This window comes from Pteronotus mesoamericanus, unplaced genomic scaffold (genome assembly GCF_021234165.1).
Source record: "Pteronotus mesoamericanus isolate MK-2021 breed Mesoamerican mustached bat unplaced genomic scaffold, CSHL_Meso_final contig_73, whole genome shotgun sequence".
NCBI classification, from domain to species: Eukaryota; Metazoa; Chordata; class Mammalia; order Chiroptera; family Mormoopidae; genus Pteronotus; species Pteronotus mesoamericanus.
In genome coordinates, this window is record NW_026555245.1 from 20231529 (window position 1) to 20252518 (window position 20990).

At 39.1% G+C, this 20990-nt stretch overlaps 1 protein-coding gene across 1 annotated transcript in view; it reads right to left on the bottom strand.

Moving 5' to 3' along the window:
• Nucleotides 1-20990, bottom strand: part of GLIS3 (GLIS family zinc finger 3) — a 440244-nt gene that overhangs the window by 43508 nt on the left and 375746 nt on the right. Inside the window, exon 6 of the mRNA XM_054583075.1 lies at nt 18090-18234. Within this exon, the coding sequence (XP_054439050.1) occupies nt 18090-18234 (145 nt within the window). The remainder of the gene's footprint in view (nt 1-18089; nt 18235-20990) is intronic.

The window sequence follows — 20990 nt, forward strand, 5'->3', positions numbered from 1 at the left end:
TTGCAGTTTAGAGAGGAAAAGAGACTGCTATACATCAAGTCTACCAAAATAAAGGACTTACTAGAGTAGAGTATCAGACAGTGTTCAAAGTGTTTTAACACATTATCACTATCCTATTTGTGGACCCATAATGTGCCCCCAAACTCTGGCCAAACCAGACAACTGACCACATCTCAACTATATCATGACAAGTTATGCTATACTGTGCTTTTGCCTATAATGCCCTCTAACTTTGTCTACTTATTTTAATACTTCTGTTTTGTGCAGAGTTACTTGTGTTCTTTTCATTCCTCTCTCAACAGCCAATGATTCCAGATATTTATGAAGCACCTACTGTGTGGCAGACACTAAGCTAGGCCCTGGGATAGGCTAGGGAACAAGAAATCCTTGGTGCCTATTATCTCCAACAGCATCATTCATATCAGTTTCTTGAGCAAGCAAAAATGAACACAATCTAAGTGTCAGCTGACACAATCCATCTTGGGGTTTGGTGAGTAGGACAAGGACAGGAAGGAAGAGTTACCCACTGGTTCCTGTTTCCCACTAGTCAAGGGTTGCCCCATAGGGCATTTCTCTCACACATCTAAGTAGGCGCACGAGCCAGAGTGGCTAAAGGTTCTCAGATATGCTCTGTACAAGAGCATCAGAGAGGTTTGAGGACAGAAAGCCAAGATACATGGTACAGTTGAGGGGAGAACCTACTAAGTAATACTGGTACAGATGATTGCCATAGCAACAGAATAGGTGGAGAGGATGTAAGATGGTACATAAGAGGAGTCTGGTATAGGGCCAAGGTCTTACCAACATGCCCTCTAGCTGTGCTGAGGTCAAGTGTTGACTGACCAACAGTCAAACATACAACTACAGCTCGCCCATCCACCGCTACTGCCAGTGAGTGGTACTGGAAAATGCAGTGGTCCTTTGAATAAGGACCCATGAGAATGAGAAAGGGAAGATTTTCGAGTACAAGTTAAAGTCTGTATTTGGAAAGTATACTGGACAGTATCTTACACAGGGCATAAGAAATTATCCCTCAGCAAAATGAGGTCCATGACTTGCTTCTATTTTCTAACAGATGGGATGAGAGGTATAAGACAAAGTCTCCTCTAGTGAGATAATTTAGCAGAAGCTTACATTTCAGCATCTACACAGAGCAGTTTGTGTGCAGAGTCCAGGGAAAGTCTGCTGGTTGTGGATGTTGCCTGTGGCCAATATAACCACCAGAGATCTAGAGGAAGTAACAGGAGACAAAGCATGTCTTTCTAACATATATCCAACCCTCATTTCATATACTTTTCAAATAAAATGGACAAAATTCTGAGTCAGAGAGCTGTAGCTTTAGTAGGATTGCCCTTGGCCTCTACCAAAAATTCACATTTCTCAGAAATTTTCACAATGGCACAGTAATGCCTCTCTTACTAACACTGACTTCTAGAAATTTCCAATTATATTGCAGTCATACCTCCAGGATTCCAACTTACTTAATACAGTCTAAGAATATTATTTCATTCATTCATTCACTCATTCATTCATTCAAACACACTTTTCCAGCCCCTACTCTATCAAGCAGGTGCCAGTCTCTCAGTGTTTGAAGTCTGAATACCTGCCGACTTCCCATAGACCTGCCCACCACAACACACGCTTCCAGACAAATGCTCTGGCTTTGCTAAATGATTTTTTAACACCAGGAAGAAAATCTCCCCGTTAAGAGTGCAATTCTAAGGTCATTCACTAAAGGAAAAATTTCCTTCCTTCCATACACACTCAAAATGATTTTCCAAACTCAACCAATGTGGCATTTGAGGCCTATGGATCAAAGCGTAAGAAAGAAAACTGATTCCCCCAGAATCCATGGCAATATTAACAAAACTCTTGTGATCAAATCAACCGGCACATACAGGCTGCCCACAGGGATGGCCTTCATTGTCTGGTGTCACCTCAGGGGTCAGTGCTGCTTTGAAGGCTGGAAGGGGGCTTTGAGGTGACCCTCCAGACGGGGCCAATGACTGGCAGCTGGAACAACTGATTAGGCACGGGAGAGAACTTATTGGAAATTCTTATTGCTTTTGTGATTAAGAAATGGTGGACTCCCCAAGGAAATAAAAGCCTGGTCTTGAAATGAATTCATGAGCCCTGCCTTTAGCAGAGGACCAGGAGCTCGCCTCCCTGCTGCTTTGGGCTTTCTCTCTCTCCAGCGCTTGGCTCACTGTTGTCTCCCACCCCGTCTTCTGTAGAGGTAGGTAGAGGTGACTCAGTGGGGCTTTGTAACACTGACAAAGCAGCATCTGTTGATCGAGGTAGTACCCAGATACCATCTCATTGGTTATGTGGACCAGGGTATTCTAGGCGTGGCACCTTTAACTAGCTCAGCTAGTTAATTTGAGCTAATGGGCAGCTCTCTGTCTCGATCCAAATGAAAGCAATTAATCTCTATTTCTGATGAGTACAGACAGGGCGCCCTTGGGGATACTTCAGCTCTCACATATTCACTGTATGAATGGAGGGAGGAAAGAAGTGGTAGTTGCTTCGAAAATGAATCCTGTTTTTCTCAGGCCCACCCCTAGAACTGGGGAAGGCTGCCATAGACACTGCCTGGCAACTATGGCTTCATCACTTTAGAGGCAGGGAAACTCTCCCTTGCCAGGCTGAGGTGTATTATAAAACAGCCAAGTGGAAGGCACACTGTTGTTGAAAAACGTATGGGTATCTCGAGTCCTGCAAACAAATCACCAGGGTAAAACATCAATTTGGATTCACTAGGTCTTAGAGGCAGGGAGTGCTGAGATTCTGAATTTCTATCAAACTCCCGACGTTCCTCGCAATGTTGAGGCTGCTGATCCATGGCCTGCACTTTGAACAGTAAGTGCTGGACTGCATCTGAGCTGCATTTCACCTTCTTACTGCCCTATACCTTAGAATCAATAGTTAATGTTTATCGAGTATTTTGCGAACCTTTCCCCAGTTTACTGACAAGGAACTTGTGGTCCAATAGGGTTCCTAACTAGGTTACCTGTCATGAGGCTTATAAGTAGTAGGGCCAGAATTCAAACCCAGGAAGCTTGATTTCAGGTTATATGTCCTTAATCACTACACCGTGATGCTTCTCAAATGCAGGATGAATTCAAGAAAAGGCATAAGGGCATTGATATTATATCAGGACACCTCAACACTCCATTTGCAAAGGCTGCTTGGAGTACCTAGGCACTTTTTCCCCACCAAGCACATGAATAGCTTTCACCACCAAAATGCTGGTTAGGATGCAAAATGCGTGCTCTGTTTCTGTTCCTACCCACCCTAAAAGCACCAAAGTGACCTCAGCATGGGTAAGAGAAATTTTCCAGCTCCAAAAATTCATTTAGGCAAGAAATTAATGGAATTACTTGGTTTGGAAAACAAACATCTAGTAGGAAATATGCTTTTTCCCAAATGAAGATTTCAGATGCTGTCAGACGCATATTGATCCACTGGTGGAAAGAAGGCAGGCAAAGAGGGGTCATTCATGAGCAATCAGATGTGTGTACTTGTTACCACAAGTGAGCATGATGTCGCTGGCAGAGAGGCCGCCACCTCTGTCAAAAATGCATGAAGAAGAAGAGATTTGCTGTGCAGATCTGTTGCCACTGAGCTGTTACAGTAAATACGCATTTGGAGTCATTTATAATTACTTAAAAGCCATGGTGTTGCTCTAATGTTGGGACCTTGAGAAATGACATTTAACCTTGAGAAATGAGAAGAGGTATGGGCTCACCCTACATTTCTTAGGCAGTATTTTCAAGGCCATGGCACAAAAAGAGAAAGCTAATCAATGACACCAGACTCTGCTGACTTTCACAGGTATGTTAAAAAGAGTTAGAGGCCCTATTCAAAGAGTGAGTTCAATCTTGTCTCTCTGACTCTTACCCCTATTCTCCCAGGAGAAATTTGAACCTGGAAAGATTCAAGAATCAGTTCAACTGCAAGGAAAACTATGGCTCCTTTGGCCTCACCAGAAATTGGGCACTAGAGAGAGATGTCTTATGTCAGGGTGGTTAAGAGAACAAAATATACCCACTGGCAGTCAAATGGACTTGGGTTTGAATCTTAGCTTCTACCAATTACTAGCAATGTGTCTTGTGCAAGTCACTTAACCTAAGCTCAGTTTCTTCATCTTAAATAAGAATAATACTCCACAGGATGGTGAAGGGGATTATATACTATATACAAAACACAAAGCACAATGCGTGGGCCATGGTTAAGTGCTCAATAAACCACTGTTACTATTCTTTGGCTGTTTATGTTATTGTAATGATTACTATTATTGATAGGATAGGAAAGAGAAAGGCATAATTGCTCCAGAATGGTTAATCTTTAATACGGTATGGCAGCAATTTTCAATAGGCGTGCCACAAGAATTTTTAAAACATGTGATACTTGATATTTAGTCAGGAGCGCTGACCTCTTTTCCCCTAGATGGTCAAATAAAAAAAATGACAAGAGCCAACACAACAATAGCTGTCTGGTGTGAATGCCCTGTCCTGAACCATAAATATAGAGGTGGTATAATAGAGTCAGATCTTATTGGGCACGTCACTTAATAACATTGCGTCTGATTGGTTAATTCTTGGTAGCAGAAATCCTTATATACAAGTATAGGCACCTGATTTTTAAAAGTCATTTTGGAGGAAAAAGGGCATGTAATTGATTGTAAATCAATCAAAATTATACTTTTTTTTGTCAGATGGGCAAAAAAATTTTTTTTGGAGTGCTGCAGAATTTCCGTAATTAGTCTGTGTGGCCATGAGATGAGAAAGGTTGAAAATCGCCTTCGTATGGCCTCTTTCCTGATGATGCATATAAACAGAAACTGTGGACGAGGGTCGTTTTAAAATGTAGAAGAGCAAATACATCATACTCTCTAACAACAAGCATTTTTTGTTTAATTTTTCTAATGCAAGTTGTTATAAAGTGTTCAGGGCCTTGAGAAAGAATCCTCATAGGGTTAAAATGTTGTACTTTATTTTTCATGAGTAATACACACCTTGAGTTGCAATTCATAATGAGTTTCAGTTTAAAAGATAACAAGTCATTTTCATGCATGACTGCATTTTGTTAAGGAGTGAAAATGGGCTGTTACTAAAATGTCAACACAATTGTCCTTCTTGAAGCTTAGTTTATCTTGAAGTAGTTTTACATTTTCAGCACTTCTTTTTGTTTGTTTCTCCAAGAGCATAAAGATCCAGCCATGGTTAATGTTCACAATGCAAAAAATACTTCCCTTCGGTCATTCTGAGGAAAATGAGAAGCATTTGGGGTGACTGGAGTTTTGCTCCCCGAGAGTGAAAACATAGGCCCCAATACCTTCTGCAGTTCTTTGCATTGCGCCCTGGAGCAATTTAATTGCACTGCCTTTCAGTGGAAAATGCTCTCATGACCTAAATTCACAAACCAAGGAGGGCTTTCTAACAAGGAAAAGGCCTCATCAGAGTCACTTGGAAGGCTGCATTGGATATTGAGGTTAATTGGAGAACGGAGAGATGCCACACCTAATCCTTGCCCTGTTGCCTATGCGCGTAAAGGGGCTACTTTCCCTTTCTTTCCTCCCTCAGTCTGGGCACTTGCCCCTCCCCCGCTCCATGCGGGAGGGCATCATTCCACATTCCACCTGTATTAGGAAAAAGGAGCTTCTTAAGGGTTTGCACAGTCATTGCTCTAATCTCTCCCTTCTCCTTGAGGCATGAATAATTTGAATACTGCCGATCCCTAAAAATCTATTCTTTCTGCCTGTCTTTTCCCCCCTCCTACTTCTCAGTGTAGAGTATCATTATCCAGCAGCCCTGATAAGAGGATAATGAAACAATCCCTCCTCAACTTGATCGGGTGGCTGTCAGACTAAAACGACACCACCCGTCCAACTCTGACATGCTACCCCAAGCTAATTGATGGCAAACAATGGTAACTGTCACCGCTGCACTGAGACAAAGAAAACATACTTGTGTCACCTGATGGGAGAGCTACCTAGCAACTGATAAACAAATGTGTTAGGGAGATGTTCTATTAAGGTAAGAGAGGGTACATCTCTAAAGAACATGCCTATTAACTTTGAGCTTAAGAGCTCTGCCGTTCACTGGGGAACAGAAATAAATAAGGTAAAATGAGAATTTATTGATGTCTGCACTGCTACATGAATATTCAGGTTTTCTTACAAATAGATATTCCCACATGAGCTCCAAACTCCTATGTAGGCTGCCCAATTACATTTCCACATCATGCAGCTGTATTTATAGCCAGGGAAGAAGTTATTAGTGTTTGAAAGGGGATACATGCTTATATGCCTTTCTGGAATACACAGCAATACAACCAGAAGATAATGACTGGCGATATCCGTGTAAATGTCAAAGGTTACCATCAAACATTCTGAAATACCAGATATAATTAACTCCATGTCAGGAAAAGCTCCTGAAACATCTGCATTTCAGAACAAAGACATTTTGTTACAAGTCAAATGGCATCATCTGGCAGCTCCCTCAACTTCTCTGGGACCAACTCCTCATGAGGCCCTCTTGGGTCCTTTTCCAGACAATGCCTGCCAATCTCACCTCAGATCTCACACCTTATCTTTCTTCCCTTTGCCTCCCAACCTCCGTACTTACTCACTCACAGAGAGTTAGTAACACAGAAAGTCAGCGAAACAATTTGAACAGGCAAACAACTCAGACAACCCTGTGGGAAAGTCAGTATTGCCTCTGTATGTGATGTTATCTGCCACCTGGGGCAGAATAGGAGAACATAAAGAAGGTGACGGCGCAGGGAGGGCCAACTATTCCTGGAAGCTCTTACAGAAATGACCCTCATTTACTCCTTCAGAAATAAAATCCAACTTGGTAACAAACACCAAAGTTTTAGAAAAAGTGCTCAGTTCTCTAACTCCTCATTACTTCTTCCTCAGCTATCTCCTATCTGTTCACACTAACTAAAAAAGATGTTTACTTCCTTTCAGATACTACAGAGGTAACCCTACCCACTCCAGTTCCATGTGACTTCTGAAAACACTTCACAGTGAAGGCTTTTGGAAAGAAATTTTTAGCACAGATAGCCAACCCAATTTTCAATGCAATATTCTTCCAGCCAACTCCAGAGCTGACATACCACCACTACCCTCTACTAAGGAAACCTCTCCCTTTCCTAGCTCTGTAAAATGGAGTAGCAACAGCCCTTCTGGAGAACTCTTCTGTAACAGGGAACCAAAGTCTGCAATTACCACGGGCCCTGGTTAAAACTGTATAGATGATGAAGTTGGTTTTAGTTTGACTCAGAAAACTCCCTTTTCTCTTTTTCACACCTGGCCCACAAAGTGGACGCTCTTTCCATTTTGCTTTTAGGTGTTCAGTGTTACCTCCTAGTTTCTTCTCAAGATAAACTCTGATAAGTTATTCACATGTTATCATAAGTTTATGCCCCTACATACTCTTTCTCAAGGCATTTTCTACCTTGGACTGGAGGGTTCAGTCTTCAGTTATATAAATGTCAAGCATCCCTGTTGCTGGCAGAAAGTGTATTTTGAGGAAGTTAGCATCTTCTCTGTTGGAATGTGACCAAATGTGTTCCTAAAGTTTGATATTTCAACTTTTCGCTTTTCTCCCCGGGATTAATTTATGTCAATAAGAGGCTTACATTTTAGAAAAAACATAATCATTGATATTCAAAGGTTTGAGATTCTTTTCTTTTTAGGAAAAATAGACTTGGGTAAAATAAAAGAAGAACTGCTCCTTCTATGTCTGCCAGCCCTGAGTTCATCATAACCAGAACCGTGTCATGTCAGTCTTCTGACAGCTTCTTCCTAAGGGGGAATCACATTAGTTAGGGCTCACACCCTTTCCACCACAGTCCCCGCTGTTTCTGCAGATGTCTGCTTGCAATGTGATGATTTTTACCTAGTATGCGTAATTACATTGGAGAGCCACTACTTTTGGGGTTCCATAAAATGCCCCAGGGAAAAGTCGGAGTGCTAGACAATGATCTCGAGTACAAGTGGTCTGGATCCTTCCAATTTTACCTGTTTAAAATGTTGGGCCTTCTTTAAAAATCGCTAAAAACTCTATGGGCTAGTAGAATACTGAAGTGTTTGCTAAATCTAAAATATTAAGGGGATAAACAAAAATCTGTAAGTACTGACAGACTTTGAAAACAAAATCTGATCAAATACATGGAAGCCATATGCTTCCATGATTTCACTCAGTCACTGATGAATGTCCCAGATGTACGTATAAAACAATGGTCAGGAAATTTTTCTGTAAAGGACCAGATAATAAATATTTAAGGCTTTTCAAGCAAGAGGCAATGTTTTCAATTCTTTGACCAACTGTTCTCATCTGAAGGCTAACAGTCATTTTTAAATTTTACATTTAAAAATCTTAAAACCATCCTCTGAGGCCATGCAAAAGCAGGAGGTCGGCCAGATTTGGCTTGAGGGGGCTAATAAACTGTTGTGTATTAACTATACATATATTTAGAACCATCCTGCAAAAACTAAGGGACTATTTCTAAAGTTTGGCAACTAAATTTGAGGTATGCAAATAGCCAAGAATACTTTTCTTACAGGTGAGATCATAAGAGGAATCTAATGAACAAAATAAACTAACAAACAAAATAGAACCAGAGGCATGGAAACATGGAACAGACCAACAGTGACCAGAGGGGAGGGAGGAGAGTAATAATGGTGGAGAGGAGGGGACAGAACTGGTCATAGGATATGTATGAATGACACATGGACAATGGTGTGGGGATGGACTGTGGGAGTTGGGGGTGGGCTGGGCAGGGGAGGGCAAAGGGGGAAAAATTGGGACAACTGTAATAAATAACAATAAAAAATTAAAAATAAAAAGAATAGTTTTCTTGACAACTTAAGAGTATACTTTGAAATAAATGACATGTCCTGGAAGAATCTATGTATTGACATCAGGAGGTACATCAAGGCTTCAGCAAAGCCAAGACAATGACCATACAACTGCACTGGTCAAGGCCATTAATCCTTTTTCTTCTTTCCTCCACCTACCTCACCCCTGCAGATTCATTACTGTTGATTAAGTTCACTTTTTCAGCCTGGTACATTGGTACTCTGCATGACCAGCCTAAGTATACTTCAACAATTCATGGTGATGAAAAAATTGTCTAATTTACAGATCTGAAAATAAGTTTTGAATATGGGAGTTCTGAGTCCTCATTTTGGCTTGAATTCTTCTAGGAAGGAACGCTGTATCTCTGGACAGCAACCTATGAATGCCAAGTACTAGTACCCAGCACTAAAAGGACAGAAGGGTCTGGTCCTTATCATAGGCATTGACTTGATTCATGAGTAATTCTCTAAGCTTTTAAACAGAGAGGAAGGAAAAAAAAAAAACTAAAACATTGAGCATCTCCCAGCTGCAGTGAGTGTATGGAATTCTTATATGTGATGTCACTTAATCCTTTCAGCAGTCCTAGGGAATCATATTCTCACCACCATTTTATAGAAGAGGAAAAGTAACTTCCCCAGACTAAACGTCTAACGAGTGAAGAGCCAGGACTGGAGCTAATGATCACATGCTATCTCTATAAAACGAAACCAAATAAACCATACAATTTTTAAATATGGAAACTCTAATTCTATCTAATGCTAACATATATTTTATGATTTTGGAGGCATTACCACCCAAGTAATGTTTTTTTTAAATTCCAATTTTTTTTAAGACCTACAACAGACTTCCTTAATTTAAAAAAATGCCATATGCACTACTAGGTAAATTACTGAAATATAAAATGTGAAGAACTATATTTTAGTTTTATTTTATTCACTAAATAATACTAATTAAATTCCCAATTTCTTTCCACTTCCACCCCACCCCCCGATTCTTTTTTTAAAAAAGAGTATTGGGCATGGTACAATAGCCACATCCCCTATTTGCGGGAGGTAGGTTCCAAAGCCCCCAGTGGATGCCTGAACAGCAGAGAGCATCAAACCTTATGTATACTACACTTTATCCCATGCATATATACCTATGATAAAGTAATTTATACATCACATACAGTAAGAGATTAATAATAACAAAATAGAAAAACTGTAACAACATACTGTAATAAAAGTTACATGAATGTACTCTCTCTCTCCTCAACTTTCATTTAAAGGAAGCACTTTAAAGCTTCTCTTTGGCATATCTGAATTGATAGCATCACACTCTCATGCTTCGGGGCCATTATTAGGTAAAATAAGGATGACTTGAACAGAGGCACTGTGATATATGACAGCAGGTCTGATAACCAAGACAGCTACAAAGTGACTATGATTGGGGAGTGTGGAGACCCTGAAAAAAGGGACAACTCCCGTCTTGGTGGGACAGAGCAAAAATGGCACGAGATTTCATCATGCTACTCAGAATGGTGTAAAATTTTTTTTTAATTTTATTTATTTTTAGAGAGGGGAAGGGAGGGAGAAAGAGAGGGAAAGAAACATCAATGTGTGATTGCCTCTTGTGTGCCCCCTACGGGGTGCCTGGCCCACAACCCAGGCATGTGCCTTGATTGGGAACTGAACTGCGATCCTTTGGTTCACAGTCTGGTGCTCAATCCACTGAGTCACACCAGCTAGGGCAGAATGGTGTGCAATTTAAAACTTATGAATTCTTTCTGAAATTTTTCATTTAATGTTTTCAGACCACCATTGCCCATAGATAGCTGAGACAGCAGAAAGTAAAATTGCAGCTAAGGGAGGGACTACTGTAATCTGTGGCACCTGTTCCCTGTCTGCTTTACAAAACTATAACGTGTGTTTTTCTAGTGTTTGGATAAAAGCAACAGCAATAATAGCTACTAGGTACTGAACACTTACTATGTGCTAAGCACTCTGTGTGTTGTTTAATCCAGCAACAGATCTTAGTAAGAGGGAAATAAATTTGAGTTAAGGAAGGAGTTACATATCCACTTGCAAAGGTTCCACTGGAACATAGGGTGGCTATGCACATGGTCAGAGGGATTGTATAAAACATGGCCAATAACATAACTTACGAAAAGAGACACTCAACACTCCCATCCTTACTTTTTTATATAGTACCTTAGTACACTTCAGAACCATGGACCCTAGATCATTCCTTTAGCAACTACAAACTCTTTTGGGGCAGCTGCTTTATTGCATTTTTCACGAAGTACATCCACTTTTCAGAAAACCTGATAAGTATACTGTGCATTTTCCTCTGCATGCTGATAAGAATTTATCCCATTCTCTTTTCAATAGTGAATAGTTCCCCTTCTGCTGCCTCTCCTAAAAGGTACAAACAGGACTTTTACTAAATCCCCAGGAAAAAGTTCCAATGAAGATTATAAACCCCTGACTTCTTAGAGCATGGCTAGGTATCAGCAGACCTCTAGGTTGAGCTTCAACTATGATGTCAGAGCCCACGAACAGTCAAAGCAAAAGCTAGACTTGAGCAGCTACGTTCACTGAAAGAACAGGACTGGAGTCCAGAAGCAAAGCCCAGATAGCAACTACAAATGGTGTCATGAAGTGATGCTCGAACAGCCTTGAAACTTAGGTAGGAAAACTAGGTTAAGACACCAAGGAGGCAGCTGTAACTTCTGATGAATCAGTGCCTGCTGTCAAAGCAACGTTAATAGTTCCAGTCATGGCCAGGGCACTTGAATGGAATAGGGCTGATCATTCTTTGACAATATTGAGGAAGACATTATAAAAGCCAGAGTTCATAAACAGCGCTATTGGTCTCCTGGGATGAGTCAATTCTAGAATATCCTCTTTATTCAGGGCCTGCAACATGCTCTCTTATTACTGTTGATAGTAAAACATAACAAATAACATCCAAACTAATTCAGTAATGTCCTTCACTTTAGAGTTTTACACTATTCTTAACATTTATTTTCAGTGCTCCTACAAGTATAAATAATAAACTTCTACTGTGACTACAAACACCCTGAAACCTGCCCACTTTCTTATTTTTCTTCTTCACATGAAAGAGACAAAACTATACTACTTATTTTTCTCTTTCTTTGGAAGATAATTCAGTTGGAGCAGGAAATCATAACTATGGTCCCAGAAGTTTGCTCCTTAACTTCTTAATCACAAAACATTTAGTTTCTCATTTGAGAAATTCTATTCTGAATTCTCTGTCTTGCCACCCATCTGTCTCCTAAGACCTGCTTGGGGTGCACGTCAAGGTAGATCCAACCCTTCCTTCTCAGAACCCATTTTAGTGACAGAAAAATAACATTAAATGAGGGAAAGGAGAAATACTAGCATAAAGACAACCATAACTTTTCCCCATGGAAATAAAGCTGCAATTGCCCAGCTTCACTACTTTCCTCTCCTCCTCAGGAGTTGTGGAATTGTTTTTACTCACCCACAAAAATATTTTTACAGAAAAAACTTGTACATATTGTAAAACTGAATAATTCAGCTTAATCTTGCGTGAAAACTAACATGAATACAAAAGAATATGTGGATATGGAAAATTGAAGCACCAAATTAAGCAGCTTGCAAACATAAAAAGTCATTAACATTAGCAGCATACATACAAATGTGCCCTGTGCTGGCTGGGAATAGGAATTTTAATTTTCTTCAGTTGGGTGGTTATAAGATCTCACTCTTAATCAAAATATGTGCAGTGCCATTATAACACTGGTGGGAAGACAAGCTTAATGTCCATCTATAGGTCTTCTGTAGCGAGAAACAGAAATATATACTACAGGGACATTCTTTTTTCTTCTTCTTCTTCTTCACTATTTGATTTAGTTTTATCATCTTTATAATTATTGAATTATAAGTGTCAGAGAGACATTATTCTATTTATCATTGTAAATATACAGCATATCAGCAACATCTTTAAATTGTCCTGTGGACAGATTTCCATCACATTGTTTTCAGATGAACATTTTGCTTCAATTTTTAAATTGTTTTCAAATTTTACTTTTATTGAAGCATAATACACGTATAAAATTGTAAGATATTGAAAGTGTACATCATGGTGATTCGACATACATACCCATTGTGAAAGGACCCTCCCCCACTCTGGTTAATTAGGGGTCATTCTTACTGTGACTTCTACCAGTCAAAGATCATGTTCTGCGAGAAATCGCATTCCCGCATTTTATGGTCCAAAGCAATGGTTTTCCAAGTGTGGTCACTTGACCAGCAGCACCCAGTGGCACCTGAGAACTTGTCAGAAACACCCGGCAGAAGTTCAAATTCTTGGGACTCACTTAAACAGACTGAATCAGGAATTGTGGGAGTGAGGATGGACAATATCTATTTTCACAGGTTTTCCAGGTGAGTTAATGCACACTAAAGGACTTGCTCAGGGTCAGGGAAGATGAAATATATAGGTTAAACTATCAGTTTCTACAAAAGGGAAAAATGAGTCTCATTCCTACTCTCATTGCCTCTGCACTCCAACTTGGTAGATAAGCTACAGATGCAAGAGATGTTACCTGAACAATACAGGCTTTTGACAGCAGTTCAAGGCAACATCAGAGGATGGCAAAGATAATGACAAATGTTTCCCTTCTGTAACCTCACTCTATACCTTCTTCTGTCCACCACCAATTTCAAGTTGTTTTGCCCTCTTTTCACCTCTGGTAAATTCCAAGCAAAGCAGAGATTTTGAAGGCAATGCAAGGAATAACTACTGCATTGTTTATAATGACCTTTTAAGGACATCTTAATAGATTATGTTATTGATCTTGACAATTCTCCAATAAAGTTTAACCTATTGAGAAATCTGTGTGCCAATTTACAACATTCTAATAAAGACCCTAAATTAACAACCACTTTCTGAGAGCAGATTATATGAGGCATTTGTATATAAAATTATTTCTAACTCTTACAAATCTGCAAGTTGTCCCAAGACAGCAAATATACTTAAGAATGTAGAAAATGTATTAAAACATATACCATAAAATTACATTAAAATGAAACATTAACTATTTCACAAAGTATGTTAAATCCTGTATAAATTTAACATGGTGCTATTTATTACAAAAAGTGATGCTATTGTAAAAGAAAAGTCTTTCATTTCCCAGTAATGAAGGTAAGGGAAAGGGAATGACAATATATGACTTCAAAAATTCCTCCTTTAAAAAAATCTTTATTTTCCTTCTGTAATTCCCTATCATATCTGAACATTTTTATTTCCTGGAAGATTTAAGGTTACATTCAAAATTGGGATAATTCAATAGCTCTAACTCATAATAAGTATTTTATAACCCAGTAGAAGTGCTATCAATAAAATTCCCTCATTCTTGCCGATTTCCTTGTTCCAACTTCACTAGCTCCTCACTTGATGGGTGGCTTCTGTAAGACTCAAACATTTTAACCTCACTGGCCTCTATGACGTCTTCATGGCTAAGACCATTTCCAAATGTCATGTTTTAGTGAATGTGTAGTAAGTTTCAATTTAGAGGGAACCATAATTTTGGTGATCACTCATGGGACAGATCTTCTTCCACAAAACCCTTTGTTAGTGAATGGACTCTCTGCCAGGACCAGGCACTTGTCCAGGCTGTTCATGACACTGCAGACTCTCTGACTGCAGGCTTATCTGTTTCATTAATTTATCCAGGCAGCTGATGAAAAGATCTACACAGGCTTTACGCCTTAAAAGTGGCATTCACACCTCAATCTACTGGCTATGAAATACTTCTCCCTCAGATTATCAGATAAATCACCTAAATTTACAGGCTGGCCATGGTAGTGTCTATCTCGGGTTCAGAACTTCTTAATAAAAGGGCAGAAAACACAAGTGAGCCATTGTTGAGAGCTGCCCATCACTGTCCAGCCTACCTGGAAGATCACAAAATTGCCCTCAGGTTAGCTTAGGAGTGGGCTTGGGGAGCCCCATGATTTCCAAATAGATTAGTAAACACCTCACTTTTAAAATCATTTTCAGCAGGGCTCCAAGTGATACCAGCTGCTTTAACATGGGGCACTATTTTCTTCCACAGAAATAAAAGTCTTTTCAGCAATCCTTTCCAATCAAATTCTGTCTTATCAACTGAAAAGTTTGTTTCAATAAGGGAAGCCAACATGTTAGGAGACTTGCACGAGTTGTATGTGTCAGGAATTGCCATCTTCCCCGCTCATCTTCACGCTCTGCAAACTGTGCCTCTCTTGGACCCCTACAAGTCATTATCTACTACCCACTAAAAACTTCCACTTCAAAATCATGGCTTCTTCAACACATGAGTCCTCAATTGTAGGACATGTAGTCCTCAATTTCTAAAAAATCATGGTGCTCGTTGCCAAACCACTTCTGATCCTAGGCCCATATGTACTGAACAGGTCTCCATCAAAATATTTTTATTATAAATCAATTTATGAGCACTTAAAAGTCTAAGTGCTTGACAATCATTAAACAAATATTTTCTCAATTTTGTATAACAGAATGTAAAGGGAAAGACTCCAAGTACTTTTGCCATTTAGCCAAGTCTTAATCTTTGTCAAATTGCCTTAACACTTCAGATTTTACATTTAGCTAATTGATAAACAGTTTCCTTTTCCTTTGGCATTTTTCACTGTTTGGCTTCTTTCCCTCGATCTGTAGCACAGGTTTAAAACTGGTGTGAACATGCACTCCTGGCAAGTGAATATTTAGAACTTTAAAAGGAAGAAGGAAGGCTTAACATTTTTGTTTAGTTTTTCCTCCTGCCTTCTTTGGCTCTCAGTTTGTTGTCTACTCAGAAAAAAAAAAAATCAATTTCTTAAAAAAGGCAAGAACAAAGAAAGTAAAATAGAACCTGAGGGAAGCAGGTATAAAGCAAGAAGTAGGAAAGATAAACTTTCACAGTTAAAAGTTAACTCTAGAAGTTAAATTCCAGGAATAAAGCTAAGGAAGATGGCTACCTTCTTCTTTTAAATGTTTCCATAGTTGCAGAAAATTCAAATAAATCTAAAGATGCTCTGTTGACACTGTGGCAACTTAGGCTGCTTGCCCATGATGGCAGCTTGCGGGCATTGGCTGGAGGCTCAAAGCTAAGAGCTCGAAATCTTTTTGAAGATCCAATGTAGAAAAGGCAGAAACAGACTCATAGACACAGAGAACAGACTGATGATTGCTGTGACAAGGAGGGGGGACTGGGAAAAAGTGGGGAAGGGATAAAAAAGTACAAAATGGCAGTTACAAAATAGCCATGGGGATGTAAATAATACTGAGATAACGCTGTGTGGTGCCAGGTGGGGCACTGGAAGCAGCGGGGGGGACACTTTGTAAAGTGTGTAATGGTCTAACTACTATGCTGTACACCTGAAACCCATAAAAATAATAATGAAAGTCAACTGTAATTGAAAAATAAATACAAAAAATTTTTTTAAATGTATCATGAACAAAAAGAGGACTTGTTTGGAACGACAAAGCCATTTCAAACTAAACCTCTTAAAAACTTTAAAAACACTACCAGACATAAAAATATACACCCCAACACAAATGTGACTCCTAAGTTTTGAAAATGAGCCACACAGATGTATGGTACATAAGGCAGAGGTACTAATGTTTTGACAGAGACACCATGGCTTCCCAAACCCATTTCCAAGAGACCTAAATGAACAGTAATAGCCTATTGCCAAAAAACATATTAGATGTTGGGCTACTTTGCAATTGATTCTGGTTAGCTTTGACTTTTTAACTGTTGTGTTCCAGGTCTTTAGTAAAATCAAGAATTTATGGACTGAAGAAGTAGCGGGTGCTATATTGGCTATTTAAACTGAGTGCTAGTTTAATGTGCTAAAATAAATGTTCATATGCCAAATATTTGGTAAATCAAACAGACATGCATAAACAAAAGCCAAGCGTGCTTTTTCATGTTTATGTCTAATACAAAATACTTATTTATGCTGAAAGCATTGTACAGTGGCATATTTCATGTGTATATATGTACCTGTTCCCAAAACCTCTCTAAGATTTGGTTAGCCCTTCAAGTGAGTTTTTCTCTCATGTCACGTGTCTCAAAAAGCAGAGGCTGTGTTGTCTCCAAGACTAAGTAGCCAAAGCAACTGATCAAGGGCCACCAACACTGGGGCAAAGTGAAGTATGTCTTGATGAGTGACCTTGAAATACTGCATTTGCTGAGTGACCCTTCCTCTGCATTTGAATCAACTGAGAACTGTCGAGTTTAGAAAGTTATGCAAGCATGTCTTTCTCCTATTCCACTGTTATGCATCAGTAAATTCTTAATTCTTTATGGCTTATTAGTACATTTAAAAAGAAAAAAAAAAATAAAACCAGTCTGCTGCCAAAACCTGATTCTGGAATCAGATGGGGGTGGAAGTGGAATTTGTAATTCACAGAAAATAGAAAATTCCCATTGTCTGAAATGCGGAGCTGGTGGGACTTTTGCTTTCATATTCATAGCATGACAGGAAGGGCTTTCCATATGTGAGGATGCTAACCAATTCTGTCTGCAGAAGTATATCACCATTATGAGTGGAAAATGCACAAAAATCCAGGCTAAGAAAGTAAATGAAAAAATAACTTCTTTATTACGTATTAATCCTTTCTTATTTTTTACTACACATACAAAATTTTCTAAATATACAATTATCTATTATTCAAACCCAGGCAGAAGGAAGCTGGTCTGGCAGTGCCATTACTTCCCCTGACAATGGTTGATAAACAGTAACGGACATTCTTACAAGGCGGTTTACTAGTGTGACATTTTTCTTAGAAACCTGGAGCTTTCTTTTAAAATGTAAAGAAGACAATGACTGTTCCATTAAGAAATCCACATGGAGCCTGTTACCTGCTTGAGGGGGAAGCATTTCCTTTGAGTCTGTATCAGTTAATAAGTTTAAGATACTTGGGGAGGCTAGATGCTCTGAACTTTTGGCACAAGTCAAGAACTAGAAGAGCTAATGTGTTATTTTTTTCTTTGTTTATTAATGAGAAAAAAGGAGTCTGCTGCCAAACCCAGCTCAGAATTCAGATGGGAAGGTGGGGAGGAGGATAATGCGCAGTCCACTGATGAAATGAAATACAGATGATTTTAGGAGAACTTTTCTCATGTGAGCATTCTGTTTAACCAGTGTGAAAGGCCTAGAGAAAATCAGTTGATGTGGCTGGGTCTGCCTTTGCTGTCATTACCTGGATAGAGGTCAGGCCCAGGCCCCGGGGAACATTCCACTGCCCCATCTGCAGCAGCATCTCGTGGGGAAGTGGCCGGCTGCAGAGGCTGCACAGTGAGGCAATCCGTGAGCAGGTCAGGATGCAGCTCTGCACTGGACCGCAACTAAGAGAAGGAGAAAACAGAAGACAGATGGAAAAGGAAAGCTGTTCCTTGGAATACTTTCCTGGAATGGCATCATGCCCTAAGGTTCAATGCAATCAATCAAAAAATATTTATCAAGCAACAACTATGGGTGAAGCATTGGGCTTAACAGAGTCAATAAATGGGTCACTTTTCTAATCCTAGTAACACCTGGCAGGTGCTTCAGGAAAAAAAAATGGGGCTAGAGGCAGATTTGACTTAAGTCCTGATATTTTGCCTTCTGAGAACCCAACTTCCTATTCTGTTTCCTTTTATTTGCTCTATATCTTATCAGAACTTGTAGTGATAACAAAACAAATTCAAGTATATTCAGTACAGATTGGAAAGTGCTTTTAAAACAGAGATACTACCATGAAAATATCTTGGAGATAATTAAGAAATGCCCATTGAGATTTCGTGCCTATAGATTTTACATGACAGGAAAATACACAAGTTAAATTTTAAAATATTATGGAGCACAATTAAAAGAAAAACCAATGTCATTATCAGAAACAGAACCCCAGCAGTAGGTTACATGACAAAAAAATTTAGATGGTCATTTTACCACAATAACAAAATAAATTCTTTATTTATTAAAGAGTTACAAAAACTCAAGTCATAAAAATGTTAGAGTAAAATCTACGTGAAAAGTTATCCAATCTCTTTATGAAAAAGAATTTTCTAAGTGTAACTCAAATAGAAAAAAATCACAATGCAAGGTTTAGTTACCTAAAAATATTTATTTTCCGCTTCTATAAAAACACAATCCCTTAAAAATGCAGTAATATATTTGTTAGATACTGCAAATAGTTACCTTCTCCAGTGTTTAAAGGGATTATATAAATTGATATTGTCTTTATCAAGACAAAACTAAACCTTTAGACAGAGGGCTGGAATATACTTTTTCATCCAACAAACATTTATTGTCAGACACGCTTACTTTCAGACACTAGAAATATTTAGGGAACTTACACTCTCGAGGGGAGTGGTGGAGAGAAGGAGTCCGTGAGTAGGGATGAGGTATGGCAGTGTTAGAGCGGGGATCAGCGTCAGGGAAGACCTCCTGGACATGGCCCTTGTGAAAAGCTTGAAAGAAGTGAGGGAGTGCGGCCCATAGGCATGGGGGGGGGGGGCGGGAAACCTGTCTGGCTGGATTATCTGAGGAATCGTAAGGCTGGACGGGTGTCAGCCTGGGGCCCAGAGAAGAGAAACAGAAGATGAAACCAGAGATGTGAGTGGGAGAAGGAGTAAGTTTAGTGTCCCCCTCTCCTTCCCTCCCAGAATAGACAAACAGGAAAGGGCCTTCCAGATCATTTAGAATTCTTAAATTATCTCTGGTCCAGGAACTATCTAATGGTTGAGGCGGGATGCACATTAACAGAATCTCCTGGGTGGAGGCAGCCTCACCATGCAGCCATTGGCCATGAACATACGATTTTAAAAAGGTGAAATAGGATGAAAATTACCATAAACACATTCAGCGTATTTACAAAGAAGTACGATGTTTAAATTTTTAACTTATTATGTTATTTAAACCTTTAAATAGGTAGTGGTAATTAAGGTACAGTGAGGGAGTCATCCTTAAACACTGCTGGTAGAGGTATACACTGGTATGATCTCTGTAGATGGTATCTGGCAATATTTTTTCCAGATGCATAATTAAAACCACTTGATCATCAAATTTGTCTTAAGGAAATAGCCAGGAAAAAGGTGAAGGAAGATTTATACTCAATGTTTCAGTGATATATAGCATTATTTACAGCAATATAAAATATTAGGAAATGTTACTTAAATATCCACAATTATGGCTAATAAATGATCTCATATCAATTTGATGGGATATTATGCAAACATAAAATAATGCTTATGAAGATAAAAGCAAAACACAAAATTAGATATACCAAATAACAATTACATAGAAACACATAGCCAAAATACTGTAAGAAAATGTAATCCAATATTAAAACTGATTTTTGTTCCTAGAGGTAATATCATGAATTTATTTCCTCTGTTTTTGAAAAAATCCTTTCCTCTGCTTGCCACATTTTCTACATTCCGATGACCTGTTGGAGCTGGCTTGCACTAATCCAAGAGCTCCAAACATGTGTATCTTTTCCAAACTTTTTATGCCATGGTGTCAAGATTGGTAGCTTGAAATTGATTATAATAAGAATATATACACCATGAAAACTAGCAAATGCTACCAACTGCGGCTTAATTATATGGAGAGCTGGTTGTTAAACACTACCAGCACACCACCGACAATGACTCTGATCTATACTCTGATCAGAAAGAAAAGCATACACACACATACAAGACATCAGGTAAGTTACTATTTAAAGAGCAATATTTCTTGGGTTTCAAAAGCTTCATAAATTGACAAACATATGCTCAGGTCTTAGTCCAAGAATATGAAAATGATATAGTGACCCTGAGTTTAGGGAAGGAGTATTTAGGAGTGAATGAGACATAGTTATAATTTCCTCAGCTTTGCCACACCAGAATCTCTGACCAAGACTGTGTGAGTTAATGCCTAACCCTCACATGGCATTTAGAAAGTATGTTTGTTATTTTGGTACTAACCTAACACATGCTGCGTAAGAGAAACTGGAAAAAAAAATCAAGGCTAAGAATGAGTTCTGGTGTTCACTTTTAATTTATCTTCCTTTGTTAAATGTGGTCTGGGGCCCACATGTTCTTCTAAGCATAGACATGAATGTCTCTCTGCTTTCTATTAC